The 11947-nt window shown below is 41.9% G+C and overlaps 1 protein-coding gene across 1 annotated transcript; it reads right to left on the reverse strand.

Annotated features, from left to right (window-relative positions):
* Window positions 1–858: 858 nt before the first annotated feature.
* Window positions 859–3177, reverse strand: LOC140916899 (transcription factor HES-1-like). The gene is made up of 4 exons (XM_073358794.1): window positions 3115–3177; window positions 2448–2543; window positions 2255–2333; window positions 859–1520 (listed from the first exon to the last, which is right to left on the reverse strand). The coding sequence occupies exons 1-4, from the start codon at window positions 3175–3177 to the stop codon at window positions 1075–1077; spliced, it is 684 nt and encodes a 227-aa protein (XP_073214895.1). The 3' UTR covers window positions 859–1074.
* Window positions 3178–11947: the final 8770 nt, after the last annotated feature.

The following is an 11947-nucleotide window of genomic DNA, read 5'->3' on the forward strand; positions in this document are numbered from 1 at the left end:
GTAAAGAAGTTTTAACTGCCTTTGACTTGAAAAACTGTGACCAAATGTTGTCTACAAGTTGAGCAGATTCCTCCCAGACTTATTGGTAGGATTTGCAGGGAATCTTACCTTCTGGTCTTTATATCCTGTCTGGAATTTGCTCACTAGTATAACCTAAAGAATTTGTCAAGGTTGATGGGCTCAACATCTGACCTTTTTACAATCTCATATGTTAACAAGATTCATTTAATTCTTCAGATTTGCACATGTGTGCAGCGAGCTGCTTTTTCTGAACAACAAAAACTAACAGCCAAGCACCTAGGAACAACCTTACAAGAACAGATCATTGTGCATGCCCAATGGAGAGAAGAAAAGTAGACAGGGAAACTTCAGTGTTGAACTTTCAAATACTTATTTATACTTTTTTTAAAAAAATGTAGATACAAAGCACCAGACAATATATTTTTGTTAATAAACAGAAGCCACTATCTACTTGGCTCTTTATAAAACACTGTCTCTTCAAGTGAACATGTTATAGCCTAGTTTTAACAGGTAATACAGAGAACGCTGATTAAATGTATATTAATATTAAAAATTTGAAGACCAAGCTTTTAGAATGAATGTTGCATTTCCAGAAGGCTAGCGCTAAATTCTCCTTTTTGTTACTTCCACTGCACTGAAGTAATGGGTGTAGCCTGTCCTCTTTCCTTCAAGGACATGATCTCAGTAGTTTAAGTGAGATCTGAAAGAAATGTGGGCAGAAACCAAAATGCAAAAGACAGTATTTCCTTAGTTCTGTTTTATTAATTAGATGTTAATTATTTTAATAACATAAGAAAATAAGAAAGTTATATAATTAATGTACACTAAAAGCCCAAAAGAGGTTCTATACAATAACTTATATGTATTAAATAAATACAAAATAATAGCAGCCTTCTATAATGCAGGCTACGTTTAGGTTTACTTCGGCTTGAAGTACCCTGGTCTTTAGTACACCTACTGGAACAGATTTGCTCCACAGGTGTTTTAAAGAGGCATATCTATAAGATACATATAGAAGTGTCTAAGATTAGAAGGGAAAATATAAAATACATTTTACCATGGTCTCCACATATCTAATGATCCCATACTAGGGTTATTATGAGAAAAATTTGGCCGTAGGATCTGGCTGGAAGGTGACACATCAGGCTGACTAAAGAGAGATAGTGGTTGTGGTTGAAATGAATTTTTCAAAGCTTGTTTTTCCTCCACAGGATAGAACTGGTCCTGAGATGGACTTGACCCTGAGGTATTCCCCTTATTGCAGATAGGGGATTTCTGCACTGTGTGGGCCTGGTGAGCTGGAGGCGAGGACCTTAAGGCTGCTTTGCAGGTCTCCTCGCTGGATCTGGGTAAGGATTTCAGGAGATGATTTAATAATCGTGCCCCAAGAGTCTTGTCCATCCATTCACAGGTCAGGAGGAGGTTGTGAACCTCATGCATACACTGAATATATCCAGTGCTGTACCTCTGCTGAGCTTCGAGACTCACTTTGGAATCTGCTGCATTAGAACAGGAGACAATTCAAGTCATTTAAGTGCACAGGGCTAGCAGTACATTACGTTTGACTAAACAAGCATTCAACAAGTTCTTAATATATTGCCTCTTCTGGAAAACTCCTATAGAACTTAACTGAGAATGATAGCCTTGGTTACTATATAACAGCTATGGGCTTGAAACCATCCTGTGTGATTCCATAACAGGGTTAGCATTCTAGTCTGGATTCTATAGGATAGTTTAAAAATTCTACAGAAAGAATATAACTCTCTCTTGAATTCTATAGGTTTTAAATTAAATTGCTATAAAGCCCCTATTGATTTAACCCCTAATCAGTTCTTTAGGGCTTTTCCATAAGGATCATTGTGGTTGGAAAAATAAAATCAAGCAGTAAAAAGTTGGTCACAACTTCATTCCAAAAAGCAGGGTACCACAATTCTGATTTCATTGCTGTTATAAATTGTGGCACAAGGCTAAAACGAAAGAGAATATCACTGATGGAAAAAAAACAAACTTAACCCATCTACTGAAAGGCATTGGCTTTAGATTCCCCTCTAGTGGCAAAGAGTAGAAACTAGAAGATATGCCAGTAATAGACATAGGTGTCATTAGGTTTGAAAGAGGTTTTTGCAAAAAACATTACGTGATTAAAAATGCAGCCCCCGCCCAGGGTTGGAAATAAATTCCACATCTGAAAGATGCAGTGAATAAAAGAAAAATGCAAAAACAAGAAACTCACCCATGATCTTGTTGTTTTGGATATTCTGGAGATGCTTTACTGTCATTTCAAGGATATCTGCTTTTTCAAGTTTAGATTGCTATTTAAAAAAAAAGTAGGTCAGTAAAGAAGAACTGTTTTGTATGATGCTGGGCTTGTTTTTTTAGAAAATAAAGGGGGGTGGGGGGGAAGACATGACAAACTCAACACTTACGTCCAAACAAAATGCACCAACGACTGCTTCCTTCAGTTGCTCCAAGCAGTTGTTAATCCTTTCCCTTCGCTTTCGCTCAATCAGAGGCTTCCTTAACTGAAAGGAAGATATTAAAAAAGAAAATAGGATTTATGAGGTGAAATGTCAAGGTTTTATCACAATAAAATCTGCTCCCACTGAACTCACTGGCAGAACTCCCATTGGGGACAGTGTCGGGGACAGATTGGGCCCCTCATTTTTAATCCTTAAGAGCCACATTCTACATGTGGCATCAGAGGATCCAAGGGTGATGTGGTACGAAGTAGGAGAGACATTGTATGCTCTATAATCTCATTACCACTCTGCCAGTTTAACGCTTTCTTATGCATATTAAGCTTGAGTCTGCTCTCCTTAAATTGGTGTACATTAGAAGTAATTCAACTGAAGTCAGCAGAGATATACCAATGTAAAATCAGTGTAAAGTGAGAAGAAAATGCAGCCCAGAGTGTTAAAAACACCCTGTAAACATCTTTATAATGAAAGGAATTATTTTTGGTCTATCATTTTTGCAGTTGTGAAGCACCATCTACAGTGAGTGTTGTCTAAATAATAGTCCACATGCTTATGTGCAGTATCCATACACCACACATGTCAGGGTAGGTGTAAATCTGTATATAAAATGACCTACCTTCCTTTCCTCTTTGGTGTTGGAAAGTTTCTGCACATTGCTGGCCATAGCCGTGGCAGTCATTATAATCCAGCTTGTCTGGCCCTAAATGCTGGGAAGCAAGGGGGAAAGAAAGCACTTGGGTAGCCGGCTGTTCCTTTTTCAGAAGGGTTCTTTGCTTCTCTTGCCTCTCCTCTGTAAGGCTGCCTGTATTTATAGCCCAGAATTAACATGTGAATAAGGGCATTCCTTGGCTGGACTTCTTTTCCCACATGAGGGGTCGAGACCAGAGGCTTGTGGCCATCAATCAAGGCTGACAGGTCACTGCTTCTTTTCAATGGCCAACTTGCCCCCACAAACAGCGACAGATGTCCTGCCTACAAAAGCTTTGCTTTGCAGAAAGCTTTTGTTAAGAAGAAGAGACTCAAAATGGGAGCACTGAGCAGATCACATGGCTCCTTGCTCAATTGACACAGATTCCCAGGGAGCAACTCAACTGGTTACAGCCTATTGTTACACCTGGGAGAATTTCTTCTAAATTTCTGGGCTTTTTAATCTATTTTATCATCATATTGAATTGATTGCACTTTTTACTTGCAAGATATGAACCCCTCCTACTGTATATCCAAACGGAGGCTTTGAAACACAAAACAATCTCCACTGTTAGAAATAATAATGCATCCAGTGGTTATTTTATGTCTCTGACAAATATCCTAACAAGGCATCATTACCTTAAAGTCAATAGACAATTGCCTTTATGGAAACTATGCATTTACATATATGAAAATCCCTCATGGAATAGTCCTGCATTATGTAATATGGGTGAAACCAATAGCATTCAATAGAAGTGTAATCCAGCTGTATAAAAGTACTCTAAAAAGTTTATAAAACAGAAAATAACCCTTTCTATTTTTTAATCATCCTAGAATTTAATATTTCAACTATCTATAGACCTTTGTTGCTTTTCTACAGAACAGTTTGGGTTTCATGCCTATTAAATTCCACAGGATTTTTCCATAAGGGTAACTTTATTGACTACACTATTGAAAGTGTTATTTCATCTTCTGAAATACTAATGCAAAAGCATATTTCTGTTTAAGGAACACTTAGACATATCTCCTTACTATGTGTTTATATTTTACCTTTATACTTTTTTTAAAGGAAAATCTCAGGGGGTTTTCATGAACAAGCTCTTCTTTTCTGATTGTTTTGCTAATAAGCAGGATTTGCTAGTATCCTGTCGAGTCTGATAGATTATCTCTTTTAAAGAGGTGTTGAATGTATCACTTTATTTTAGCAGACAGGAAAGTCTTGGGTAGCTTCAGAAGAACTAAAAGCCTCTCCCCCTTCCACTGTAAGGTCTTCCCATACCTCCCCAACCACACATCTACAAAATGATGACACTGAGCGCCAGGCTCCCCCAAGGGTGGGTGGGGGGTCACAGACCCGTGAGAACAAAATACACGCTGCTTCTCTCTCTCCTAAACAATACATGGGTGTATGAATTTATAGATGTACATATACATACTGTACCGTCTATCTAGATACTCTGTTTACAGCTCTGCTCGTTGTGCATGTGCTTGTATTGGTGCTGTGTCTACATAAGTGTTATGCTACCCGTGGCGGCTCTCAGTTTATCAAAATACAGCGAGGCTCTCAGAGTATTTCTTGATGAAAGGAGTGCCCTGCTTCATAAAGGACTGTGGTGACATCACTCTGTGGGAAAGTGGGACATTGTTATGCATTTTCTCTGATATACAAGAGAGGGTGTGTGTTAAGATGGGCACCAGGATGCATTTTTTAATACCAAATAAGGGTGACCACCTAACTCTGCAAGGGTAGCAGTGAAAGGTGGATTATACCAGGTAATCCCTATCCATAGAAAATGAAAGGGTGTTACACTGCCCCCTGATGAGATACTCCTGTTAGGTCCTCAGTACTGCCATCCCCAAGTATTCAAAATCATGAGCCAGGTCCCCCAAACCACGAGCATGTCTTTCTGATTTGAGGGCTTTCAGGGCTCACATTTTCAAGCTTTTCTCCACGGTCAGGAGAACTAAAAACTTACCTAACCAAAAAAAAAAAAAAAAAGAGCTGAGATTCTGACATAACTACATAACTCCAGGAGCTGGGGCTTTAAGAAGAACAACATATGTCATGAGACTTGCAATTAGGGTGACCAGATGTCCCAATTTTATAGGGACAGCCCTGATTTTTGGGTCTTTTTCTTATATAGGCTCCTATTATCGCCCATCCTGATTTTTCACACTTGCTGTTTGGTCACCCTACTTACAATGAAACCATAAGAGCTGGCAGCACTGGAGTCTGGTGGATGGATAGCCGCTATAAGGTTCATTCTTGACCATCAGTTACAGTTTTTTAATATGATTAAGTCCCAGAAGGTCATGTACCCTCCTGCAACAGAGTGTATGTCTCCTAGGAAAGCCTGGCCCAGTGTCTGGGGAAGGGAAGTGATCTGCCCTGCCCCGCCTCCCCTCCCGTCCTACTCCTGTGCTGGATGGGGAAGCATTGCAGAGCTGCTCAGGGTGTGGAGGTGGGGAATTCGTGTAAATGAAGTTGAAGGACATCAGGCTGCTCAGCTCCTATTCCAACCCCCTCACCCATACAGGGAGTGGGAGTTAACATTGACCTCACCCTGTACTGCCTTACCTGATTCCAGCAGGGAGAGCAGAAGGGGCTGGACTCTCCTGATATTTTTATTAAAGATATAACCAACTGCATCAGATTGGGAGGATGAGAGAGGGCTGCTGCCTCTCCCCTGTCCTCAACCTGACTGCCTTTGGAGGGGTTCTCTGCAATCCAGTGGGTCTCTTGTCATCTTTCCCTGGATGAGCTCTTTATCTGGTGATTTAAATGAGCTCCATTGATCTTTGGCCTTGTGGTCCCTGTAAGTCTTTTCCCTGTCTGACCATCAGACTCGTTCCTTGCTCCATCCCTTTCCCAGTGTTGTCCTCCTGTGCTGGATCCAAACCCCCAGAACTCAGGGGTGTTTCCAGTCCAGACCTGTTTCTGGCTCTTGCAACTTGAGTGCCTTTCTAATCATAAACACACTTCCAGTTGCTGACAGTGCATCAACAATTCCCTCATCCTTCCCCCATCACTTTCATGCCATTGCCAGTGCAGAAGCACAGGGCTCTTGTATAAATAGCCCTGGCCTCCCATGCATCTCCTGCGATCTGTCAGGTTTGAGGAGGGGCCCTATGGCACAACAAGAGGGAAGCTAGAAGAGGATCTCCCCAGAGATTTCCTGTGGGAATCCAGGCTCAGTGAGGAGGATCAGGAGTGAGGGTTAGGGTTGCCTCATGTGGAACATTAACAGGAGAGTGAAAAGCTGTAGGACATGTCTGTCCCCTGTTCCCCTCCAGTGTCCCACACCCACTGTGATTGCACCTGTGCTTTCAGTGCTGTCACTCTGAATCTACTCGTTTCTGTGGCCTTTAATTACATCCCCAGGACCAACCTCCCAAGGAAGTGATTAAAGGGGCCATTTATTTTCAAAATCAAAACCTGATGCTGTCACAGCAGGGTTGCAGAGTGCTCACGGACAGTGACAAAACAGATCTGAAAGAGGTGGAATTCTGCCTCTTCTCCCTTCGCACCCCTGCCCTTTGCTGCCCTCTTCTCCATGGCATGGGTCATCATACCCAATACTATCAACCCCTGGCATTCAAACCTCTGGGGTCGGACTCCACAAAATCCCAGAATTGGCCTAACAATGATCTGTCTCCTTGTTTTTCACCTGCCTCTTGATATTGGAGCCTTTAGGGGGAAGTCTCCCCCTCCTGATCTACGTGGGATCATTTCAGGTGCAGAGCTAGATCTCAAATGCACACACAGAAATGCAGGCCTCCCTGCTGGCTGCTTGGAGGGGATTCCCTCACCCTCTCCTGTCCCCTGGGGAGCTGCCATTGTATCCAGCTCCATCCCCCTCCCTCTTAGCACTGTCTCATCCCACTGCCTGTCCTGCACAAGTTCCTGTGCCCCTTACAACCTCCCCACAGTCTCCTGTGCCCCATCAGCTCCCTGTATTTTCCCTCCCATTCCTGAGGGGTCAGAGCATGGAGTTGTGTTGACTAGGTGCATTATGGACTCATCAGACTCCTTGTACAATGTCATTGCCTGACATATTATGCCAAATTTTGACCTCGAATAATGGCTGATGTGAAATGCACACGTTTTACGTGATGGGAGTGAAATGGATGCAAGAAGTGTTTACTGTTCGTTATAGCAATAAGTCTGGAACAACCATTTTATAGTTACACAAAAACCCTAAACATTTTTATTAATGAAATAGGAGGAAAATGGGGTGGGGGAGGCATTTCAGGCATCCTTAAGAAAGTTCCTTGGATATGGGACATCTTATGAAAAACTGGGACTGTCCCAGAAAAATATAATCTCTTAACCTTTAATGGTGGCCATAATTTTTGCAGCTGCAGCCACAACGGGGCATGAGAATATGAATATTTGCACACTCAGCTGTAACTTCTTACCTACATGTTTCTGTATATTGCTATCATCACTAGCTATATTTCAGTATATCTCTTCCTTCAATTTGAAAATCTTTCCAACAGTGGTACCAGTCAGGAAGGCAAAGTCTTGAAAACTGATATACTGCTTCCTTGCAAGCAGGAAAGAGATGCTTATAAAAGGACAGTTAGACTATGATAGGCAACACATGTAATCAGTGGTGCTATCCAAAGGTAAAACATGCTTAATCATGTGCTCGTACCCAAGTTTGGGTCAGAGACTAATGTGGGATTTTCAACAAAACTTAGCATTGGCCTGACTCTGCTCCTGTTGAAGTCCATGTGAGTTTTACCAGGCTGCTTTTAGATCCAAATGATGGGTTTTGAATATGGAAATGGATTAGCCCACACATACTGCAGATGCAGTAAATGAGGCCCAAGGAAAATGTCACCCTAAATGTTATCTGACCATTTGGGGCCATATCTGTTCCTCTTGTAACTCCTATGATGTATATGTTTTTCTGTTGGAGTGAGTTTGACCCATTGTTTTGTGCAGTGTGCTCTGACGAGTAAGATCTAATATTTTAATCTCATATACCACAGCCTTTGCAAATGACTTATGTTTTTGGTAGGAGCATTTCAAAATTGGTTTGTAAGACGGCATTCAAAATGTCAATAAGGGCAGCTTTAGCTGTAAGCAGTTCTTTGGCATTTCTCATTCAGGGTTCAGGTCTTTATTTTAGAATCAAAGAGCTGTGATGGCTAAAAAGTAACCCTTCATTCAGGGACATCTGTGCCTGGGATTGTCTGGGAAATATGCAGGCAAATGCAAATGTTGCTATAGTATTAAAGGAAGTATTTTGCAATTTTCTTTTTTACTTTTACATTGCACGCTGCCAGATCTGACTGAAAAGGTAGATTCTCCAGACTAGGCAAAGCCTGTCTTTCCACCTCGCTTTCCCGAAAAGCAAGGGGCAGCTCAGCTTTGACTGCTCTTTTTTTGCTATTTGTCTAAATTTCACACTCTTTCACAAGAAAACAACTTTTAACATCTGTTCCCGCATTTTTTAAGACAGAAAGAAAGGGTCTTGAAAATGGAAAAAAGTGTGGCAGATGTTGGCAGGTTCCCTCCAAGGCAGATGTCTTGCTCTGAAAAAAGTTTCTTTAAGAATTCATGGCCACAGCCCCTCTTTGACTTAGGACACGCGACTGCCTAGCGAATGAAGGGACGTGGGAAAGCTCTATAGAACAAAAGAGCTTATTCAAACAAACCTAATAGCCATGAACAATCTAATAAGCAGCAGAGAAATGGACAGCAAGTCTATAATGGCACAAGGGGAAGGTTTTTAACCCTTTCTGCTTTCCTGGGATAAAACAAGGGCCTGATCCAAAGCTCGTTGAAATCAGTGGAAAGACTCCCACTGACTTCTATGGGCTATGGATCAGGTGCTAACTGAGAAATGAATTCCAGCGACAGCTCCCTTGCACGATGTGAGATGTTGTAATGTGTAGCCAAATGAGAGAATCATGGCTCAGTAAGGTGTTCTTTCTTTCTCTTCCATTTCCGGTATCATTCAGCTGCCATATATGACTCTCTGCTGGTCCATGTTCTGAGTTATCACCAGCTATTGAGAACTTGGTGCTGAGCAAGAAGTTGTCTTCTAGAAGACATTTCACAGAGTGGGTTTAGTTTGCGATTAGAACTGTAGATACACAGACATGAGCAGGGACAGGTCTCAGGAAAGAGCGTGTTTCCCTTTATGGTACACTGATATGTCAGAGGCTGTAAGTGTAAATTAAATACCTTGTGATCACTGTGTCCAATAGGCTGCCTGGGCCACCCACCTATCAGATTGCAGGGTGGGCTGGAGGAGTCCAAGCCATGAGGAAATCCAAGCATTCTTGTTGCTTCCATAGGTCATTGGATGTGCGATAATCAATGATGTCAGTGTCCAGATGGAGAAGCCTGGTGGTTATACTTAAGTAATAGTCTTAATTTCCTATTAGAACAACAGCTCATTCAAAAGTGGTCACTGTGGAGGGCTTGCTTTTCATAGTGTGGTGTTCGAGATGAAGCTATTGGTGATGAAGAACTTTTATTTCTCCAGAATAGTTCTATTTGAATGTTGTATCAGCTGCTTAGGTGCGCTTTTCTCTACTTAGCTGGGTTGTATGACTTACCCAAGGCAATATGGTGAGTGGTTGGTTTGGTGTGGATTCGAACCCTTCTCATTCACAGCCCTTTGCTGTAATCTCTGGAGCATAGTGCACCCCAGTGGCAATGTTTATTTTAAGGAAAGACTGTGCAAGACTGCAGCATGGGAGTGTGTAGTCACAGAGTGCTGTATTTCTGCTGCTCGATAGCAACACTATTCCACATCTGATGTCTCATACAGACATGACGCTTTGCTTGTCAGACTAATCACAGACACTATACAATTCGGTACATGTCTGATCCATGTCACCACACATTCAACCACTCCTCCTATGTTCTCCAGAATCTGTCTGCAGAGTCTCAGGGTGTTTCAGCTGGAATCAGTTCTGTGGTGTATGGGATGCTCCTGGCACCTGGCAAGGACTACTTCTTGATACCTGAGCAAAGTAATATCAGTGGAAGTCTGAAGGCAGGGACTGGGCGCAGGCTGGTAATTTTCCCCCAAAGATCTGCTGGTGACATTTGGCAGCGGGTGGCGGGGGGAGGGAAACAGTTGTCAAACAGTATGAGACCCAGTGATCTCGTTATAGCATTTATAAAGTGATAGGAATGGAGTTTCTTTGCATTTGACAATCGCAGAGGGACATGATCCAGAGATCTGAGCACCCCAGTTGGAAACAGGAAGGTGTGAGTTCTAATTCTGGCTCTGATACAAGACTCTCACTATGGCCTTGGACAAATCACATAGGCCAACGTTTTCAGTCTCCAGTTCCGAAGCAAGGTACCGAAGCAAAGAGGCCTTATTTCCACAGGTACTAGATGTTTACCACTTGCTTAAAAAATCGGGCTGCTTATTTTGGTATTTAAATATGAATTTAGGAGACTAACTTTAGACAAGTTTGAAAACATCGGCCTTAATTTCGCAGTCTCTGTATTCCCATCTGTAAAATGAGGATAATTAACAGGAAAGATATAAGGGATCATGTTTAAGTGCTAAGTATTATTAAAACATACCAATGTACATCTATTTCAAAAGTACTTGATCCAGTTCCCTCTTATTTCTGAGCATGAATGAAATTCTCAAACATATCCAGCTATTAAGGGCTTACAGTTAGACTCAATTACTTTCTCTGTGCACTCCTTTTCTCTTTCTGTATCTGAAGTTACACGTGTGCCCATCTCAGTGTAGCAACTACTGTATTCAAAGAGGGATTTGCATAGATAACATTGATAAATTATGTTGTATTAATTAGAGCAGGGATTGATTACTGAGAAGTTTCATTTAGTACAGACTTCTTCCATAGGAATAGATCTTACAATCTTAGTATCATCATGCTTAACTGATTAGTTGCCCAAACATACTAACAGACTGAACTGGGACTGGTGTCATGGTGTGTTACATTTAATTTAACCCTTTTGGGAGGAGACAAGAGAGGTTCAAAACTAGGCTGTTTTAGCAGGTATCTCACTGTTCCAATGTGCATCCATAAGCTAGCTTGAACTGCCATGCCTTGCTACAAAGCAGTGAAGGGTTAAACCCTGGGAAGCTGATGAGGGCTGAGGCAGGTGGCAGGCTGTCTTTGCACAAGGCTTATTCTGTTTGAATGCATGAAATCTGTCAGGGTAGTAAACACACCCGTAAATCAAAATTCTTAACAGAGCCCTAGCACGGTACTTCCAAGTGGATCCTCAGGGGATGTGTTTGCACAAAGTGAAAGGGCTTCTGTGCAGCACTAAGCAGATTTAAAGGGTGATCAAGCAGGCAGAGCAGGAAGATCTGAGCTATAGGAGGTATGATAATATCTGGACAAACAAGAACACTAGGCCCCCTCAAAGCAAAATCATGTGAGAAGAGAAGTAATAAGAGGATCTTTCCTAAGCTATGAGCCTTTAGAGAGGAGGGAAAGTTTGGTGTGAGCAACTGGAAGTTTGAAGACTTCTTCCTACTTCTTCTTGTCAGGGTGTCTCCCCACTGGAGGAAAAAAGGGTGTGCTTTGACCTTGTGGTAGCTAACACATGCTAACCAACACATGGTAAAAGCCTAATGAAGACAAGGCCATAACTGAAGGATTTATTCATGCACTGGTGCTGGGCACAGCTCAGGAACCAAGAGGAGACTGCTTGTTCCTCCTGCTGCGGGCGGGGTTAGTATCTACAAGTTAGATACTACTCAATAAGAGAGACTGTCAAAGAAATCATAAAAACGTACACT

The sequence above is a fragment of the Lepidochelys kempii genome, chromosome 9 (genome assembly GCF_965140265.1).
Source record: "Lepidochelys kempii isolate rLepKem1 chromosome 9, rLepKem1.hap2, whole genome shotgun sequence".
Classification (NCBI taxonomy): domain Eukaryota; kingdom Metazoa; phylum Chordata; order Testudines; family Cheloniidae; genus Lepidochelys; species Lepidochelys kempii.